This window comes from Callionymus lyra, chromosome 1 (assembly GCF_982586985.1).
Source record: "Callionymus lyra chromosome 1, fCalLyr1.hap1.1, whole genome shotgun sequence".
Taxonomy (NCBI): domain Eukaryota; kingdom Metazoa; phylum Chordata; class Actinopteri; order Syngnathiformes; family Callionymidae; genus Callionymus; species Callionymus lyra.
Window position 1 is genome coordinate 36,334,411 of NC_141818.1, and position 21,052 is coordinate 36,355,462.

The 21,052-nt window shown below is 42.1% G+C and overlaps 3 protein-coding genes across 3 annotated transcripts; 2 read left to right on the top strand and 1 right to left on the bottom strand.

Moving 5' to 3' along the window:
* Positions 1–14: 14 nt before the first annotated feature.
* notum1b (notum, palmitoleoyl-protein carboxylesterase b) lies at positions 15–5,387 on the bottom strand. The gene is made up of 11 exons (XM_087783482.1): positions 4,980–5,387; positions 4,647–4,699; positions 4,490–4,585; positions 3,408–3,468; positions 2,767–2,825; positions 2,313–2,415; positions 2,001–2,192; positions 1,427–1,524; positions 1,205–1,352; positions 1,091–1,138; positions 15–988 (listed from the first exon to the last, which is right to left on the bottom strand). The coding sequence occupies exons 1-11, from the start codon at positions 5,312–5,314 to the stop codon at positions 679–681; spliced, it is 1,503 nt and encodes a 500-aa protein (XP_087639608.1). The 5' UTR covers positions 5,315–5,387; the 3' UTR covers positions 15–678.
* A 975-nt stretch (positions 5,388–6,362) lies between these two features.
* aspscr1 (ASPSCR1 tether for SLC2A4, UBX domain containing) lies at positions 6,363–14,730 on the top strand. The gene is made up of 17 exons (XM_087805408.1): positions 6,363–6,486; positions 6,682–6,737; positions 6,807–6,921; positions 7,171–7,271; positions 7,693–7,741; positions 7,798–7,871; positions 7,949–8,465; positions 8,770–8,841; positions 9,073–9,212; positions 9,585–9,666; positions 9,820–9,886; positions 10,164–10,226; positions 10,936–10,988; positions 13,942–13,993; positions 14,108–14,177; positions 14,315–14,502; positions 14,573–14,730. The coding sequence occupies exons 1-17, from the start codon at positions 6,397–6,399 to the stop codon at positions 14,581–14,583; spliced, it is 1,800 nt and encodes a 599-aa protein (XP_087661534.1). The 5' UTR covers positions 6,363–6,396; the 3' UTR covers positions 14,584–14,730.
* Positions 14,731–17,624: 2,894 nt separating this feature from the next.
* LOC148089303 (myeloid-associated differentiation marker-like protein 2) lies at positions 17,625–20,899 on the top strand. Its single transcript, XM_087785570.1, has 3 exons — positions 17,625–17,752; positions 18,875–19,251; positions 20,239–20,899. Exons 2-3 carry the CDS (start codon positions 18,971–18,973, stop codon positions 20,897–20,899), a joined length of 942 nt encoding a protein of 313 aa, XP_087641696.1. The 5' UTR covers positions 17,625–17,752; positions 18,875–18,970.
* The last annotated feature ends 153 nt before the right edge of the window (positions 20,900–21,052 follow it).

Below are 21,052 nucleotides of genomic sequence, written 5' to 3' on the forward strand. Positions count from 1 at the left end.
TGCATAATTGACTTCAGGAGGTTCCTCTTTTTTATTTACATAAATATCCGCAATAGAAAAAATAAATATATCATTGAATACAACACATTATTCAGTAGATATTTCATTTCCCACAGTTCATTGGTTTATCCATATATAAGTGTTAACTGCTGCAACGGCGCCCACTACTGGTTAATGCCAGCTATTTACTAGATATTTAAAGGGCAACTAATCGTCGATTGTATCATCAGTTTGTGTTTGTTTGTACAAAACTCTTTTCATTTAAATATTTACATTACAAAATAATCTTAAGGCGCACCCACTGAAAACACTATTTATGTGGAGATAACATCGTGTTTAACATAACCACACCCACTCTCCTGTGATTGGTCAAACACCAGGGTTCGTCATGTCATCAATCCAGGAAGTCTCCACCTCCAAGGGACTCATTGTATAAACAAAGCGGGTGTGATAACAGCTGGCTGGAGTAGGAGTGAAGCCATTATTATGTCATAATGGCTCTCATAACTTCTTGTTCGCTGAGATTTCAGACGGGGGAGAACTTTATAAAGTGATAAGTTCAAAACATGGTCATGATGAGGGACTTAGTGAATCCCAGACTTTAACATTTGAAACATCTAAGTTAAGAAAGTTTGGGTTTTCATATTAGATGCCCTTTGAACTCGCACGTCCATCGGTTCAGCTGCTGTTGTTGAGCATGCGCAGCAGCTTCCCGGGGTCCATCCCCTGCTCCTGGGCGATGCGCTGCACGTCGAATCCCATGTGCTTCAAGAACTGGATCGCACCGATGTCCTGTCCCGTCAGCTGGTCTCGAATCGTCGGGCAAGTCGGATTGCAGTGCGGCCACGGGCAGCTGTCGATCAAACGTGTCGGGCATCCACTGGTGGGCGGGGCCTTGCGTCTCCCGTCGTCACGGTTGAGGCTTCGGTCCCAGCAGTGCAGCGCTCTGGCGAGGCTGGTTCCTTTCACCTGGATGTCCATCCAGTAACTGTGAGGAAAGTCACCTCTTCGTAAATCACGTGACATCATTCAGAAGACGCAATGGCGGCCCCTGCTGGCCGAACTCGGTAGAATAGAAACCGCTACTTACGTTCTAGTAATGAGCTCGTGAGAGAGGCAGGCTGGAGCAAACAAGGCTCTGTCAGATGAGAACGGACACAGTTAACATCCATATAGTCGGCATCTAACATTCCTTTAGTCTTACGGAACATTCCGGAGTGTGGCCCTCAGCTCTTGCCCCAGACTCTGGATGTACCTCCACTGGCCCTCGTGAATGGGTCGTCCCATCAAGTGCACGTTGTCGATGGTTAGCTGAGCCTCGTCGAACAGCCACTGCACCACAAACACCGGGCCTGGAGGGGGAACGGAACATCCAGTTCTAGGGATCTAACTACAGGTTATTTATTCTGTCTGCGGCGTCGCTTACTTTTTAATGTAGGATAGACTTTGTATCCAAAGAAGCATTTCCACTCCTCGCCGGCGTGAGCTTGTCTGCAGGTTCCGGGCACCATTCCGCCCCAGTACCTGTTTAGAACCGAATCAACATCTTTGTTGAAGGAAGTGTTCGTGTGGATCTTATCTATGGTGTGTCTTCAGTGCCAAATCCTTCCCAGGTAAAAGTACATAATCATTGTGTAAAAAAAAGACCCCTATCATCGCACAAGTCACAAATGCAAAGATCTGTTACTCTCAGAAGGTACTTGCTTTCTTTTACTATGTTATGAAAATACGTCCTTGAACACTATCACCACCTGTTGATTCATTGAGCTCATTGCTACCAGCTGTATTCAAATGCTAATAAAATAACAAAGAAACGATGACAGTGTAATACAAAATGAAATAGTACACATTATTGGTACAAATGCTTGTCAGAGGTCTGCGCTCTCTGAGTGCTTATCTCGACAATATAGCTAGTCGTACTTGTTGAGCAACTTATAAGTATTTATTTATTTTTAACTGTAGCATGAATCGGCAACGTTTCCTACATCCACCATTCCTACCTGACCCCTCTCTTGATGGCCTCCGTCGGGGCACAGCTGATGGGGTCCAGGCAGTCGGTGCCCTTGTACCGCTTGTTGTCCAGGAACCATCCGGAGTCGACCAGACCTCGAACCTCAACTCCGTGGTGGCCTTGCGCCTCGAGCTGCTCGGCCACCTGGTCCACGTTGAGCAAGACGCCTGTTCCGCCCGCACTGGTGACACAATGCGATGGAATCAGAAGAGAAAGTCACACACACAGACGCACACACACCCCCCCCCACACACACACACACACACACACACAAACACACAAAAAAACATGCTGGACTAACCTGCTTCCTGCCAGAAGCAGCACCTTTGCAGCGTCCAGCCCTTTAGACAGCAGCTCGTTCACCACCTCCTTGATGATCAGGGAGCCCATGAAAGTGTAATCGCCTGAAAACAACATGTCACACTTAACTATTTGCTTAAATCTTCTTCCACTGTCGCCAACCTCTCAATAAAGTAAGTTTCTAGTTGCTGTCCCTAAAGTCAATCAACGTTTTCGCCCATTAACCAATGCAGGGCAAATAAAGATACTACTTCATGCATGGTTTGCCCTCTACGGGCTGTCGCTGCCGGGAACCTCGAGGCTCTGCTTCCTCGCTTAGAAGGATCGATTCACTCTCGACCCCAGATGGCCCTACATTCTCATCCTCCTCAAAACAACAGTATTTCAGACACATTTGTAGAACCATGGTTATATAGGTAACCCTGACACCACATGAACAGATGGGTATAACTTACTCTGGTTTCTCTTTTGAGTCGCACCGCTCCACACATCGCTGGAGCAGTACGGGATGAACCTGCGACAGGAGAGGGGTCAAAGGTCTTCGGAGATTAAACAGCTGATGATTGAAACTGAAGCTGGACTTTGTGGATGAGGTGACGGAGAGAAGGACCGTGAAATGTAGTTTATGGGAGATATAACTTCATAACTTTAGCATCTGTAATTTTGTGTAGATCGATGTAACACCTCACAATAAAGAACCTCTCATTTTATATTATATATTGTATTCATTTTATTATTATTTTGTTCTACCAAAAAAATATTGATAACCATTACTATCACCTCGAAGGGAACAAATTAGTGGGTTAAGTAATAAAAGAAAGTTTTAAAACTGGTTATCCCAGCATGCTTTGCAGAAGTAAACGTGTCCGTGGATCACTTGTTTTTTATGTCAATACTTCAGTGACTCTTTTCATATTTTTGTACCTTATGTAGAATGTATGTTATGTAGAAGTGCCTTCAGATTTGATTGATAACAGCTCACAAAGTCTAATTCTCTGGGCTGAAAAGATTAAAGCGTAAATAAATACATTTTTTACATATATTAATGACGCGTAACAGTCTTAACATGTCAAGATGCTTAATAGTTTTCTCTTACACAATGTTGGCGTTCCACCAGTGCGGGTTTTCTTCTGGCTGAGGAGATAAAATTCCTGTTCCTGTGAAGAAAAAAAATAAACATCTATTTGAGTTGACTTTCAAAACATTACAATGATCCTCACCATAAACTCAATGATGCAAAAATGTCTACACAAATGTAATATTACTTCTTATTTTCAGTTAGCAACCTGTAACCTCTAAATAAGAAAGTAAATAAATAAATATTGTTCACTTTTTGCATGGTTAATGTTTTTTTTTCTCCACCGCTTTGTTTACTTGCCCCGCAGCACAACACTCCCTCAAGACTTTTGTCAAAATATTTTTGGAGAAAAGCCTCCAAAAAGTTTCCGGCACATTGGCCACCAGCGAAAGTTGTACACAAAGAATTGCCCTGATGCTGAGCCAAAGCTTGACATGAGAGATTGATGCAAGCTCGACGAAGGAGCAAACATTTCTATGAATCTGCTTCATTCAGAATCCTGTGAAGGATGGAAAGAACGTTGACTTTCCCGAAAAACCACTTGTTCCACTTGTCCGTAGGTTTTTCGTTTATTGTCAGATTTTTCTGGGTTTCTTTCTGTGTCTGCGAGGCTCTTGACTCGGCCTGTTGGCTCTGCTAGATGTCATGTAATGTAGATCACTGGAGTCCTTCTACTGATTTGCTCTACCTTTGTCAAGCAGTGCTCGTATTTCCCCACTAGATGGCACATCGCATTAAGCTCATTTCACTCAATTCTAATAACACCATGTCATTAAAATAATATTACACTTTTTTCAAGTTAAAAGGTATTTTCATAACAGAACTTAAAAATCCACCACACCCCTTTAACAGCATGTTAGCTTGTAGGGGGGCCCAAGAGATTTCTGGCTGCTTCATTGAAGATTGGGGAGATGTTCTTCAAAACGTTGTAAGTAAACGCTTTTTGAAAAATGTGTTTCCTAAAACCAGATCTCCAAAGTTGTCCATTCCTCATGACTTGATTTAATCTCTACTCTGACGCAGGGACATCTTAGATGTATAACAAAAACAAAACAATAAGCTGAAAAATAAAAATGTGTTAAAAGGCAAAGGTGTCTTACCTTTTTTGGATCGTGGCCACTGGGTGGAGCTCATGAGTCTCCTCATGGTCTCATACCTGGTGTCACACGTGGGTCTGTTGAAGCAGTATAACCCACCTGACCAACACAACACTGTTAAGACACCTGAAGCACCGAACATTGATCCATTTCTCCTCACCCTCCAAAAACAACAGCCATCTCTTGCTGCCCTTTGACACCCTGCTGTAGTACCTGCACACACACGCACACACACACACACACACACACAAAGAGAAAGAGATGCACATTCTTAAAAAAAAAAAGTAAAAAGTGAGAAAACCCCATATAATGCTCACTAAGATTAACAAATACGCATCTAATTCCAAACCTAATGTAACACATGTTTTATTTATTGTTATAATACGTCGCATCTTTCCTTTGATCACCAAAATCTATTGATTTAAATAAAATAAATAAATTGACTTATTTCATTAATTTCAACTCAGATATGAGTCGTGTTATCTATTCTCACCCGGCTGGTGACCCGTCATTACAGGTGACAGACTCGTTCCTCAGAAAGTTCAGCTTCATGTCCTGGTCCAGCTTCTGCGCAGAGCACGGGTACAGCGACTGCGCCAGATTCTTCACCTGCGCCATGAAAGTGTCCATGTTTCCCTCCACGGCCGTGAAGTCCAGAGGGAAACTCTCAGCTGCCTCTCGCTGCCTGTGAGGCGGAGTGACCTGCTGCGAGCGGCGAGCCTGCGCTCTCCCGCCGCGCGGCTTCCGCGCCGCCGCCAGCGGACTCAAGCAAAGCAAGAGGAGAAGCAGACAGACGCGTACCGCGCCTTCGCCGCGTCGCTGCCGCATCGCTGCTTCTTACTGGAGGCGACTTTTTCTGCAGGATGAACCGACGCTCGCCATGAGAAACAGTGTAGATCCAGTGTCGTCCAGGCGTGTTCTGGTGGGCTCGGTTCGTTCCGATCCAGTTGAGTCGTAAAAAAAAAAAGAAAGTGCTTTTATTTCCACCGCCTCCTGCTCCTCGGGGCCCCGCCAGCCAATCGTGATAATCGCTCGATGATGCTTTTTTTTTTAAAGGAAGGGCGTCATTTTGACACCAGGGGTGCACATAAGCCTGGGACGGACCCTCCACGCCCCCCCAGACCAGAAGTGTCTTTGATGTGACCACCTTTGAAGTGAAACTACAACAGTCTACCACCGTCTGTGGAATAAACACTGCTCTGAGAATAAACTCTTAAATAAATCTACCCACAGAGGTCTGGATTTGAAGTCAAACTTTATATTAACATGGGAAAACACAGAACATGCTCCAAGTTTGATGTAATGTCCTTAAAGAATTAATAAATATATTTTTTTATTTTATTATATAGTCGAAATATTGTTAGTATATTTTTAAAGTCCAAAATGAACTGGAAAAATGTACATAACTGTATTCACTTTCTACTACTAGCCACTGTTGGGTTGTGTTATACAGGTTTGTTGTTGTTATTATATTTAATCCACACAGTTTTAATTAATATGCGTTTCCTTTTTTTAAATAGTTCCTTTTTAGTTTTATATATTTATGAAATGAAATCGCGGACAACAAAGACACATATCAACAATAAAGACGATGTTATGCATTAAAGAAAAACAATGGAGAAATAAGGAGTCTTGCATATTAATTCACAGGTGGTTTATATTATCTCACTTTTATATAAAAAAAACTATTTGATAATAATTACGAGTCACAATTGTAGTTGTTATCAGTGCCACATATAATACATTATCGACGTTAGGGTTAAATATAATTTAGTAATTATTATAAATAAAAATAGAACAAAATGAAAAGTAATGTGAAAAAATGAAACCAAACCTTCAAGCTTGTCGCTGTCATTTCTGTGCTACCAATAAAGTTGATTCAAATAAACACTGTGACGTCACACAACGCTATGGCTGCCGCCGGTTCATCAGTGACGGTTCTGGTCCCAAATGGAAGAAGACAAACCGTTAAAGTTTCGGCGAACACACCTTTATTGCAGGTAATACTTGTCTGAAGATAAGCTTTTGTATCACGATGGGGTTGTTTGTTGCTGTTCTTTTGTTTTGCGATGGCGCGGCGTATTTCCTTCTGAGCTAAGCTAGCCATGCTAACTGTTTGTAGCCGTGACTGGTCACTTTTTTTTTTGCTTACGCAGTAAATAAATGGTGTTTTCTTGTTTAACGTCTCATATCAGGTGCTGGACGATGTTTGCAAAAAACACGGATTTAATCCAGATGACTACGGTTTAAAGTGAGTCGCACTTTTAAGTCATGGATAACATTGATGATCATTGCATTTACAAACCTCTTGTGTGGTCAGGTTTCAGAGAACTGTTGTTGACCTGTCACTGCAATGGAGGTTCGCCAATCTTCCTAACAATGCCAAACTGGAAGTGGTGCCAAGTACAAGAAAACAGCTCGTGTCTGATGGCCAGGTTTGTTTAGAGTGATACACATTTTACAAATAAATCTCATACGTCATTCTGAATATATATCACTATGACAAGTTTTGGTTAATGTTGGTTGTATTTGTGTGACTTTTCTGAAGCTAGAACGATTAGCTGCAAGCTGTACTAGTTAAATTTGTATTTATTTATAGTTAGTGTTGACAAAAGGTGTTGATGAGATAAGACGGATATGGTATATAATAAATAATGGTGTGTGTGTGTGACTTCTTTTCTCAGGTGCGAATTGCACTGCAGATGGAGGACGGTTCTCGTCTCCAAGGCTCGTTTTCTTCTGGACAAAGTCTCTGGGACTTGCTGACTAATTTTCCCCAGATCAGGTTGGTACAGATGAACAACTTTCTCAGCATCTAAAGATTAACAAATAATTTTGATGTAAGGTTCAATGATGCAACTCATCTGTCAGAAATGTAGACGTAACTACACAAATGTACACAAACACACACTTGCAGCAGTTGCTGAGTAGTTTCAGTCTTGTGTTCAAACGTACTTATGACACTGTAAACTTCTCATCGTTATAAAATGACATCACATCATTTTCTGATCTTTTCTCCGAGGAATAAATGCTTTCATATAATGCAGTTTAGCTCCTCACGCACAGGGTGTACACATGCGTGTGTCGCAATGATTGTTAAATCACAACCTTACTTCAAGATGCTTTGGAATATAATAATCTGTTTTATTTATTTGGATACAAGAGTTCAAACAAATGACTAATTTAATTCTTTTTTTTCTTCCTAGTTTGTCTAAGGCTGGTTCCACACCTGTGTGTGTTTACATGAGGGATGAGGTAATGGATAATGTTTTTGTTTTTCTGAGCAAATAAGAATCAGGTTGTGTGTGCAGGTGTGTGGCGAGGAAGCTCTGAAGAAGGCTACCCTGAAATCTCTCGGCCTCACAGGAGGAAACGCAATAGTCAGGTGACTGTTAATGTAAATTCTAGATAGTTTCTCATTAACAAGAATTGCAGCTAAACCTTTCAATGTTTCTCCTCCAGGTTTATTACTAAAACAGAAACGACATCAGGAGAGAACGGGGATGGAAGCGCAAATATTTCCCAGCCAATTCAAGCTTGCATCAAAGAAGTAAAACCTGCATCCACTTCTCAGTCCTGTCCTTCACCCCTGTGCCATGAAACCGCTTCGACAGTGGAATCGGTTAAAAAAGCAACTCCCATTTGTCCAATGGAAGCCATTCCAGATCTGAATCCCAGTACAGATAACGTCCCCGTCCCCCAGGAAGAGGTGAAAAAGCAAGAAAATGCATTTCAACCGAAAGTCTCTTCAGCTGCAGAAGACGAGGACCTAGAAAAAGCAGGACCCTCAAATTCGCATCCGACGTCCAGCTCTGTTCCTTCTGCTGCTCCGTTTATTCCCTTTACCGGAGGCGGTCAGCGCCTCGGCGGTCCTGCTGCAGGAGGACATGTCATCTCTTCGCCTGCTTTAGCCTTCTCTTCTGTGGGGGAATCTCCTAAACCCAAGAAAGCCAAACCAAGCTACACCACGGAAACTACGGTGAGATAATGCAATTGTCTTCACTCACTAATAGGAGGTTAAATGATTCAAAATGTTATCAAGGCCATATAAGCTGTTTTTTAAAGGGGTTGTTCACCTGGTTTACGATTTACTGTAAGAGCATAAACTTAAAACCATTAGTTATGACTAGGAAAGGCCCTTCCTTTAGGTTTGTTTGAGTCTAGTATTAAATATATGTTTGTCTTCATGGGGCTAGAAGAGGAGGGAACCTGTCCTTGTTCTGTTGGAAAGTCTCCATATTAATTATTATCATGGATCTGTTTGTGTGTGTTTAAACCTCTAGATCTCTAGATCCGTGCAGCAACAAGCCGTGAAGTCCGATGAAGGCATAAGAAAAGATTTTGGCTTTTTAGAGGTAAACTTGGTTCATTTGGTTCATTTAAGTCTGAATTATTTTCATTTATTCATCTTTTACTAATTGTAATGTATTCAATTGAATTATTGAAACGCGAAACATTCATTGTTCCTCATCATATTTGTTAAAATCTTATAAACTGACTGTATTTTAGACTAAATAAAGATGTCTTCTTTGTTGCTATTACGTTTTTGGTTTTCTTCTAAATTGTACCTTATGTTGTCGCTGCAGCCTGTGGAGAGAGAACCGCTGATATACCACCTGGAATCTCTGACCCAACACAACAAAGGCCAGACCGATCTGCCTGACGAGTTTTTTGAGGTGACCATGGATGACGTCCGCAAACGTTTCGCTCAGCTGAAGAGCGAGAGGTGAGTTGAACACAATTAAGGCAACTTCCTCTTCTTTTTTTTTTTTCTTTTTTTTCAACATTCCTCTTCCTTTCATTCTTTGTGGCTAAAGGTAATTTAGAACAAATATTTTCTTCAAATGTTAATCACACTTTGACTGAAGACTAAAGTCTTCAAATCTTCAATGGCTTTCTAGTTGGTCTTACCTTTAGCTTACTGCTACTTAAACACGTCAATTACTGAGGTTAGAATTACACAAACCACAACTATTTGTCTGTCAGATGCTCGTGTGAGTGGCACATCTCGCACATCGTTTCTTCTCTTTGATCAATTTGTTCCGAAAGCTTCTTTCATGCTTCAGCCAGACTTGTTGCTTCTCTCCTCGCTCGGCAGGAAGGTTCTAGAGGAGGCGCCACTCATGACCAAAAATCTCAGGGAATCGCAGATGAAAGAGAAGATGGAGCGATATCCAAAAGTAAGTGGAGTTTTTTTAAGCTGATGACTACAATGTTGGTCGGGCCGCACATTAATCTGAGGAAAAAAGACATCCAACAACTAGACAAACAATCTTGATGACAGGATTTTCTAGCTCCTAAACATGTAATTTATACCAAACCTCTCTCTCTAGGTGGTCATTAGGGTCCAGTTTCCAGACAGACAAGTCCTCCAAGGATTCTTCAGGCCGATGGAGACAGGTGGGTGTGCTCAGGTGTTCATTTCAGCCCACTAGCCACAGGTATGACTGCAATGTTCAAGGCACTCGCGGCTCCCTTCGCTTGCTGCGTTTATGACTCGAGCCACACCAGAGAAGTTGTCAAGATCAAGACGGCTCCGTCACCCTCAGATTAAATCTCCACAGCTCTGGTGCCAACCTGACGACCAGCGTAGCAACAACCAGTGGGAGGGAAATTCCCTGTCGGTCTACAATAACTGATGTAGGTGCATCTGTTTGTGTCTTTGTTTGGCTTTCAGTCGGCGATCTGAGGGATTTCGTGGAGAGCCACCTAGAGGATCCACAGCTCAACTTCTACTTGTGTAAGTGACAACCCAGTGATGTAGAACTGTCCTCAACCCCCAGTCCAAGGACCAGTACTAGTCTGTGAAGTATTTGTTACTGAGCTCCACCAAAAGAAAAAAAATAAGGAATATAATTTAAATTTATATTATTTTCTATTGATGATTACTTTCTAAAAGGTGTTTTGTTTTTTAAAAAGTAATTATACTCTTCATATATTTTTTTTATCTGAAGGTCGGTCGTGAATATAAAGACAACATTAAACCAATCCGCGGTGCAAAAAGGGTTTGAGGCTGCTGCTGTAAAAGCTTGGCTGGTTGCGTCACCTTGACCCTGATATAACACAAGGGTTAAAAAAGATCTTTACCTACTTTAGGTAGGATTTGTTTTTTTGTTTCTTCCTTAAAGTAATTTGTGTGGAAATAGAAAATTTGTTGTACAAAAGCCTCCTATTTAATAATCTGGACTGAAGATTATGTTTACAATAATAACGATATGATAACAAATGAGACAATAAAGTCACAAAAGTGACAGAAAGTTGCTAATGAATGTTCACCTAGTTGTATTTAATTAACATTAAATGACTGTCGTATATAAGATTATCATCACATGACCGTTATTATTCTACATTATCAAATTCAAAGCAACGGTAAAATTAAAACTGCATTTTGATAACCAACACATTTAAGGTCTTTTTAATTGAAGGAGGTTTTTCTTTTCTCCATATAGTCATCACCCCGCCGAAGACGGTTTTGAATGAATCTTCACTCACACTTTTCGAGGTAAGAAATGTTGCACTTGACACTGAGACGCACACACATGGTCACACACACACGCACAGGGAGAGATGCAGCTTGGGAAATGTATCAGCTGGCCCCTCTCTTCAAAGAACAACCCTCGACCTCTGCTCTTTGGCTCCTTCATGCTCTCACACTTGTTCCCCTTCTCCACTGTCCTTGACCACAGCTGGACTTGATTCTTCCCAGACTGGCACTTTGGGGGTAACACAGGCTTGGCTTTGATCATCAAACGCACACACGCATGTGAGTGCAGATGAGAGATGTGAAGCATGTGAGAAATCCTTCCCATGTAACTTTGCTCGTTCATCATCCCTCCTGTGATGCATACATGAAGTCACCTGCTTCACTCTCCCAGTCGCTCTTTTCCGACGGTTTCGCTCGTTAAAGGAGTGAAAGTTGCGAGTCAAAAGTCAATAGTTTGGTTGGAATAGTTTCAATCGTATTTTTTTGAGATCCAAACTGTCAATCACATACATTTATTTTTGATTTAATTCAAGAAAATGCAACGTGTTGCGTAAAATATCTACTTTTATTCGGATATTATTACATTATTCATAATTAAATATAAATAAAAGTATAATTTCCTCATGATTCATTCCTGTAACTCGGTATTTATGAAAAACACTTCCATATGTTGGCTGTTACGAAGACAGAGTTGTTTTATGTGACAACCCTCGTAGGAGCCAAGTTCTCAAGCAGACAAGTTCCCACACAATTGCTCTGTCTATACCTACTAGCTTAGGTAAATCAACAACGCTGCTGATATTCTCCGAACATGTTGTTGTTTGTCTGATGTGATTTTCTATTTACTTCTATTTATTCACGATTGGAAAAGTGTCAATCAACGGATGTTTTCGTCGTGGCTTCAGAAGTCGTTCATTTTTTCAAGCGTCCCTTCATGAACTCTGTTGATATCCTGCATGACCTTCTCTCGTCTCCGACTTAAGCTTTTCTCACTTTTGATCTTCTCCCTTCTCCGGTCGCATCAGCGTTACGGATCCTTCATCGGAGCCTCTCGAGCCTCAGTTCTCCACTAAATCCTCTCTCAGCCTCATGTCCGCCTTCATTAGGAACTTAAAAGCACTAAACTGCACAAAAACAAGACGTATAATCGCCTCAGCGTCTCCATTGTCCCGCCGACACCAGCGACTTCACATTTAGTTCTTCTGTCAAGTGAATCATTTCTTCTCCCAGAATGCTTTTATCACTTCAAGTCTCTGTCAGAAGAGGAATGTTTCTCCAACCTCTCTTTGATACGAGGGGTTCCCTCCCTCATCCCTCGCTGTCTCTCATCAGAGAACATTCCACCTCCATCCTTACTGTTTTAGTCACATGGTCATTCGTCGATACCAGCGTCTTTTCCACCTTTTAAAATGAAAAATGTTTGTCCGAGATAAACAACAGAGCGACACGAGGGGAAAATCCCTCCCTGGCGGCGGCGACAGCCGTGACTGAAGACATTATACACACCATACGTCTTCATCCCCAGTTCTCATGAGGGCAGTCGCTCAGGAACGCTTTGAGGTGCTCTCTTCAAAAGTGGACCATGCACCTGCTGCCGTCCGGAAGATTAAGTGATTACGTTTGAGGGTTCAAAGGTTTAACAGCTTCTGACAACAGAACCAAGTTTTTAGGCCGGTGTTGAAGAATGTTGGCGGTTTATCTGTGAACTTTTAAACTTCGTGTTTAGTATTTAATTGTAGTTTAACGCTACAATGTAGATCTTTTTTTTTGTGAGGACCTGGGGCCAAGTAAGGCTGCTTGACTGCATTTATGTGGCCCTCAAGGTCAAAGATCACGTACAAACTTTTGATTTTATTTAGTATTTATTAACATTATTCATTACTAGTCTGTAATATGACTATAGGTTTCTGCTTTTAATTGATGGATGGATAAACTTTATTGATCAAATCATTTTTCCAGCACACAGCAACGATAGATTCATAAAACAAGAACAAGATCAAAATACAATAAAAAGAAAGTACAAGATGATACAATCTAAAAATAAAGAACATGGATCAAAGAAAAATAACAAAGGATACAAAGAGTAACATAGATTAGAATCATCTTTTCACTCCACTCCTGCCCCCAAACTCAGAATGAAACGGTCTAATATCACGAGGAATGAATGAGTCCCTGAGTCTATTAGTGTTGCATCATGGGAGGAGCATTCGTTCACTCCAACTGCTTCTCTGCTCAATGATGACGGTGTTCAGAGGATGACTGTCATCATCCATGATGGACAGTAGTTTGTCCAGAGATCTCTCAGCAACTTTTTCTCACTGAGTTGATTCCTTAGTTTTGGCTTCTATTGTTTAAGCTTGACGGCCCCTCACAATCGTGGCCCCTGAGGGAATTGAATATCCCACCTCTGTCTTACATTCATTTTTTCACATTTATAAATATACTTCTTGTTTGAGTTATTTATTGTTATAAGCTATTGGCCCGTTGTTTTATTTAGCTGCTGTCAGCTAGCTTAGCGAGAATAGCATTCCGTGACAGAAGAGGTGAATAAATGAGTTTGAATGGTACTACATATTGAAATAAAACGTAATAAGCAAGTGATTTACTTGCACATCATATAAACTTCAACACAACCACATAACTCGGTGGGAGGCACTGATTACTGCAGCCATATTACTTATGGTTCCAATAAAACGGTGGAATCCCATGGTGCATTTCTACACTTTTCCATTTAGCGACGGCTGATTGGTGGATTCTCACAGCAGGGTTTTGATCTGCAGTCGTATAAATATTGTTTTGACGCAGTCTGACGTTAATTGCATGTTTGATCGGGAGGTGAGAACGTCTGATTGGAGCTGGTTTAGTGGTTGACTTCAAAGGTGCTCCAAGTCCTGGAGCAGTTTTGTTAAAGCAACGAGACGCAGTCTCGGGAGTTTACGGCCGAAAAACATAATTCCGTGGGTGTCTGCAGGCGGACCTGTTTCCCGGAGCGCTGGTCTACTTCGGATCAAACGGCAAGACAGGTTGGCATCGTTTTCTCCTTTCTTTTCGTCTCCCGTGTTGAAAAGATGAGTCGGCGTATTACGGAGGAATGTAAACAACGGGGTCAGATAATAGTCCTATTGTGTCTCGGGCAGAGTGCTACCTGAAGAGGGAACTCCTGGGATCGTCTGTCTCGCTCTCGCAAGCAAACAAATCCATTACCAGGTACGTTGTGTGCTTGAGCGTAACCCACGGCAACCTGCCTGTTTTTCCAGCAGGTGACCCCGTGAAGGCACACATGTTGTCCCTCAAAGTCGCCTTTCACGTGAAGTGACCTTTTCTTCTTCTTCTTCTTCTGCCAGCTGCCTTATCCAGAGCGAGTCTCCGTCGTCCGGCGCCGCGGCCCCTGAAGAGCCCCCATCTCAGCCCGAGCTGATGGACGACGACCCTGTTCCCACCCAGGAGAAGCACGACTCGCCCGCACACACTCTGCCTCCAAAACCGGCTCGGTCCGACCCGGGGAAAGTTCCCAAGTGGCTGAAGCTTCCCGGTGAGTCTTTTAAGTTCACTTTCTTCGTGAGCACGACTGAGATGGTTCTGATCCTTGTTTGTTTCATCAGGTAAGAAGTAGAACCTCAAGAGTCGTAGGTGGACGACAGCACTTCAACAAGACATGTTAATACCATGAGCCAAACACTTTTAATTGCCATTTGAAAAAAAAAAAGAGCTCAGCAGTCGCTTCATGTGGATTTAAACAATAAATATGTTTGGAATAACAGTTGGTGTCTTTGAAATGTGTTGCTGTGGCGCCCCCGTGTGGGTAACAAATGTGCTACAACGTTTGAAACGTGAGGAAGTCAGGTTGATTTTCACATTAAGTTCCTTTAACAATCAGGTTTTTTTTTTTAAATATTTCTAAAAGTGGAGAAAAGAGAAATGTTTGTACCTTTTGACAACAGGTTCACAATTACTTGCTTCTGCTTGTGCCTTCTTTGTTGGGTCATTTGCTGGCAGGAGTGCCCCCTAGTGGCGTCATTGTTCCGCTGGAGAACTGCATGGTCAAAAGGAAAGAGATGGTCGACCTGGAAAAACGATCAGTTTAAATACATTATTATTGCTTTGTATTGTAGCCCTTGTAATTTGAACCTGACATTAACGCCAGAAAAGGGGTTTATAACCATCTTGGTGTGAGGTTCGGTTTATTCAGAGTAACTCGAATAGATTACATTATAATGAGAACAAATAAATCCATAAACAAACCCTAAATCCATCGAGTAATTGAAACCATCAGTTTTTAAAGTGTAAGATTCCAGTGAAATTTGGGTAATGCAGGCCAAAATGTTTGATTTATTACTGAATGCTTTCAATTGATATAGTTGACTCAAAATCCTATTGAATACAGTCAAAAAGTTATCCCTAGTGGAGCTCGTGCATCAGAGTATAAAACGATTTGAATCGGTTGAAAATAGAAACATGATCCAAGATGGCAGCTGGTGAAACAAAGTTATTTACGAGATAGTTATAGAATATAAAGAAAGAAAATGCTGAGTCAATGTATGCATTAAATTGAGAAAATGTTTCATCTAAGGTTAGCTTATAGGTTCTACAAATTTGCACATGTTTTTTAATATCCACAAATGCAAGTGTAATATTTGTAACTTTGATTTTGGTCTTGACAAATGAATATAATTTGAATTTGCAAAAACAAAAATACATTTGTAGAATGAAAAAAAACAATTCTGTTTGTGTAATGAGATTCGATTGTGTGAATCGGCAACTAAACACATTCACCGCTTACCTCTGCAGTACTTTTGAGACATTCTTCTGTCCACACATTTATTTACCTTGTTCTGTGTGGAATACCAGGAGTGACACATTACGTGATAATTAAGCGTTTGGAAATACCGACATCCAAGTTTAAATGGCTGTTTTGAAACAAATATCAATATCAATAACGAAATACGTGCATTCTGTATTTAAAAAAAGGGAAATACCTAAAACTCTTTTACCAAATGGTCTATTTTGACTATTTGTAAGTAAGTAAGTAGTAAGTAAGTCATTTTTATTTATATAGCGCTTTTCCAGACCAGGGTCAAAAAGCGCTTAAACAATCAAAACAATATTCAATAAAGTATATACTTTAAAGGTCAAGATAATACTGATAACACAACAGGAGTTCCAGAAAATCAAGGAAAAGCCTGAACAAATAAAAATGTCTTAAGATGTTTCTTGAAGGAGTCAGTAGATCATCAAACACAGAGGGAGAGGAAGATCGTTCCAAAGCTTAGGAGCAACAGCCTGGAAGGATTTCTCTCCTCTGGTCCTGAACCGTGTGCGAGGAACCATCAGTAGATTCTGATCCACAGACCTCAGAGCCCGAGCTGGAGTGTAAGGCTGGATCAGATCAGTGATGTAAGGAGGAGTCTGACCATGAATAGATCTGAAAGTAAGAACCAGAATTTTAGTTGATCCTGAAAGAAACTGGCAGCCAGTGAAGAGATTTAAGGATCGGGGAAATGTGAGTTCTTCTACTAGAGCGGCTCAGAATTCTAGCTGCACACTGAACAAAAAATATAAACGCAGCATTTCGTTTTTGCTCCCATTTTTTTTACGAGATGAACTCAAAGATCTAAAACATTTTCTACATACACCAAAATAACCATTCCTCTAAAATATTGTTTACAAATCTAGATCTGTGATGGTGAGAACTTCTCCTTTGCAGAGATAATCCATCCCACCTCACAGGTGTGGCATCTCAAGATGCTGGTTCGACAGCATGATTGTTGCACAGGTGTGCCTTGGACTTGGCACGATAAAAGGCCGCTCTGAAACAAATGTCTCAAATCGCATACTTGCGTACTCAAAGTTAGTATTTTTAGTGCGTAGGTAGGTACGTAGGTAGAACTTTATTGATCCCTCAGGAGGTCTCCTTCGGGAAATTGTTTAATAGAAGATATATATAGCGTAAGTGCGTCTCAATTCTTAGTATGCGAAATTTAGTAGTTAATGTGTATTTTCCGCAGAAGTAGAAGGATGACACGTCTTCGGTGCTGATACCAGCTTAAATATCTCGCAAATATTTCAATTATCATATTTTTCCTTTATTTCTTCTTCCAAACTTGTAAATCGTGCTGCCAGCAGGTGGCGATAGCGTTCAAACAGATGGTTGCAACCATCGTTAAATAGAAGTAGAAGAAGAAGAACCTGTCGCGTCATTTTACGGTTAGTGTGTAGCAGCAGTGTTTGATTTGAGACATACTATCTGTTGAGAATTTGCGTACTAGTTAGTACGTACACTATCCCGATGCATACTAACTTCTAGTATACTAAGAGAAGTATGCGATTTGAGACACAGCACGGGATTCATCCTTGAAGAGAACACATCATATATTCCTGAAATATATCTTACACTTCACAGTTAAGGAAACATCATTTGTTTCATGTGTTGCTTTCCAGGGTGTCCTTACCATGTGCAAAACTGTCCCTCGAATTCGCCCATCTGAGGGACAGCTTCACTATGCTTGTGTGCATACCTCGACCCCACATGTCTAGACCCCCAACACTCATACAGTGATGACCCAACCCCGAATAACTTTCATTCCAGTCCCGACCGGCAGCCGTCTTCACACGTAGAGCAGAGAGGGGGCGACGCGGTGGTCCTGGGACGGAGCGCTTGGACTCACTTTTTTTATGGACTTCTAACTCAGATACAGGGAGAATCAAACCGACTAAAGTCTTCAGGGCTCGGCTTTTGGGACGTATTTCTCAACGATGAGTCAGCAGGATCGCTCGGCTGAAAGGTGAGTCAGCACCTGCTGGAACTGTGTGTGACCGACTTTGATACCGAAATAGAGAGGAAGGCTCGTGAGGCTCCACGGCGTTAGATCGCACAACAATGAGGGCGACACACTTTCCACTCACAGTTGTGATAGAAAGTGACTTTTTCCTCACATTCTAGAGTCAGTTTGTTGGTCTTGTACTCAAATTCTATATATTTAACTTCATCTTGAACACCTGAAAGTTCATGGTTTTACTATGGGATGTCCATGAAAGGATCAAAATAGCAACCTTTCACCCCAATGTCTGATCCCTCGACCCGACCTCGGATACGAACACGACCCCCTTCAACGACGATCCATCATGACCTCGACCAGACTATACAAGCAATTTTATATTGAATTCAAAAGGTCATGTGCTGTGTCTCAAATCGCATACTAGTGTACTCAAAGTTAGTATTTTTAGTGCATAAGTGCGTCTCAATTCTTAGTATGCGAAATTCAGTGCGCCATGCACACTAAATTGGTGACTAAAACGCCCACAAAACTGAGTATGGATCGATGGACGCTTTCTACCCTAAAGGGCAGCTTAGTGATGTTGTAAACGGAAGTTACTTCATATATATATATATATATATATATATATATATATATATATATTCATATACTTACAGGTTAATTTTCCGCAGCAGTAGGAGGAGGACACGTCTTCGCTGCTGATAACAGCTTAAATATCTCGCGAATATTTCGATTCTCATATTTTTTCTTTATTTCTTCTTCCAAACTTGCAAAACGTGCTGCCAGCAGGTGGCGATACCATTCCAACAGCTGGTTGCAACCACCGTTAAATAGAAGTAGAAGAAGAAGAAGAAGCTGTCGCGTAATTTCCTGTTAGAGCGTAGCAGCAGAGTTTGATTTGAGACGTACTATCTGTGGAGAATTTGCGTACTAGTTAATATGTTCACTGTCCTGATGCATACTAACTTCTAGTATACTAAGAGAAGTATGCGATTTGAGACACAGCACATGTGTTAAATGTTGAATTTAGAAAAAGTATTTTTTATAACCTCCTTGGCAGAGCTAATGAGTATCTAAAAAGTGAACCGACATTTGTATTTATCCTTAAGAATCTTTCTTTTCTTACAGGAACGAACAAGAAAGACCAAAGACGAGGCGTCGCTCTCCCCAATCTTTTGACTGAAGACTTTTCCCTTCGAGACTCTTTTGAAGACCAACGAGGTCATGACTTCCCAGGAGGGTCCGTACCTCAACAAGAAGGCCCTGCTCTCCCCGTTGGGGGCCGCACGCCTCTGCCAGCTCACCCTGGGCTGCGCCGTGATCGCCCTGGTGGTCCACACGGCCGGCTTCAGCGGGTCGCACGGCGTCTTCTGCGTGGCGGCCTGGTGCTTCTGCTTCGCCATGACCGTCCTGGTCTTCTTCCTGGACGCCACGCGGCTCCACAGCTGCCTGCCCGTGTCGTGGGACAACCTCACTGTCACCTGCGCCGCATTCGCCACCCTCATGTCAGTGGGATCTCTTCATGCTAGCTAACTGTTAGCATCCCCCTGTCCTTCTGGTGCTAACTGCAACCAATCTTCTGTCTTTCTGAAGCTAACTCTTAGCAACCGTATGTCTTTTCCAAGCTAACTGTTAGCAACCATATGTCTTTCTAAAGCTAACTCTTAGCAACCGTATGTCTTTTCCAAGCTAACTGTTAGCAACCATATGTCTTTCTAAAGCTAACTCTTAGCAACCGTATGTCTTTTCCAAATCTAACTGTTAGCATCCCTCTGTCTTTCTGATGCTAACTGCTACCAATCCTCTGTCTTTCCAAGGCTAACTCTTAGCAACCATCTGTCTTTCCAAAGCTAACTGTTAGCATCCCTCTGTCTTTCTGATGCTAACTGCTACCAAATTCTATGACTTTGCAAAGCTAACTGTTAGCATCACTCTGTCTTTCTGGTGCTAACTATTATTAATCCTATGTTTTTCTGATGATAGCTGTTAACAGCTCATTATCTTTCGGGTTGTTAACTGTTACTAATCCTCTGTCTTTCTAAAGCTAACTGTTAGTAACCCTGTGTTTTTTTTCTGATGCTAACTGTTAGCAACCCTCTGACTTTCTAAAGCTAACTGTAAGCAACCCTCTGTCTTTCTGATGCTAACTTGTAGCAACCCTCTGTCTTTCTGATGCTAACTTGTAGCAACCCTCTGTCTTTCTGATGCTAACTGTTAGCAACCATCTGTCTTTATAAAGCTAACTGTAAGCAACCCTCTGTCTTTCTGATGCTAACTTGTAGCAACCCTCTGTCTTTCTGATGCTAACTGTTAGCAACCATCTGTCTTTATAAAGCTAACTCTAAGCAACCCTCTGTCTTTCTGATGCTAACTGGTAGCAACCATCTGTCTTTATAAAGCTAACTCTAAGCAACCCTCTGTCTTTCTGATGCTAACTGGTAGCAACCCTCTGTGTTTCTGATGCTAACTAACAACCCTGTGTCTCTCCACAGGTACGTTACGGCCTCTGTGGTGTATCCGCTCTTCTTCGTCAGAGTTGAATGTCCTTATGCCGGATGTCACGTCAGAGATTTCCGCATCGCAGTCACTGTCTGCTCTATCCTGGGAACTGTTGCCTACGGGGCCGAAGTGGCCTTGTGCAGAGCCAGGCCGGGCCAGTCTGTGGTGGGCTACATGTCCACCGCCTCGGGGCTCCTCAAGGTGGTCCAGGGGTTCGTGGCGTGCGTTATATTCGGATCTCTGGCGAACGGAAGCGAGTTCACCCGCTACGCCGCGACCATCTACTGCGTGGTGGTTTATTCCTTCTGCTTCGCGCTGACGACCGTGGTGGTCGTGATGACCGTGTGCGGGAGGACGAAGGCCGTGCGCTGTCTGCCCTTTGACCGCTTCGTGGTGGTCTGCACCCTGCTGGAGGTCCTGCTGTACCTGAGCGCGTCGGTGGTGTGGCCCGTGTTCTGCTTCGACGCCAAATACGGATCCCTGTGGCGCCCGTCGTCGTGTCCTCAGGGGAAGTGTCCGTGGGACAGCAAGCTGGTGGTGTCGGTCTTTTCCTTCGTCAACTTCGGACTCTACTTGGCGGACCTGGTCTATTCCCAGAGGATGCAATATGTCTCGTCACATCGACCAACCACGTCACGGTTTAGAACAGCGTAGCTTCACGTTAGCATGACAGCAGTCACTTGTGTTACTATTTTTTGTGATGTCACAGGTTACTAAAGACGTTGCAATGAAACCAGTGCTTTCCACTTTACATTGAAAAAAGATTTTGAAAATATATTTAAAAAAATGTATGAGGTTGTACATTAA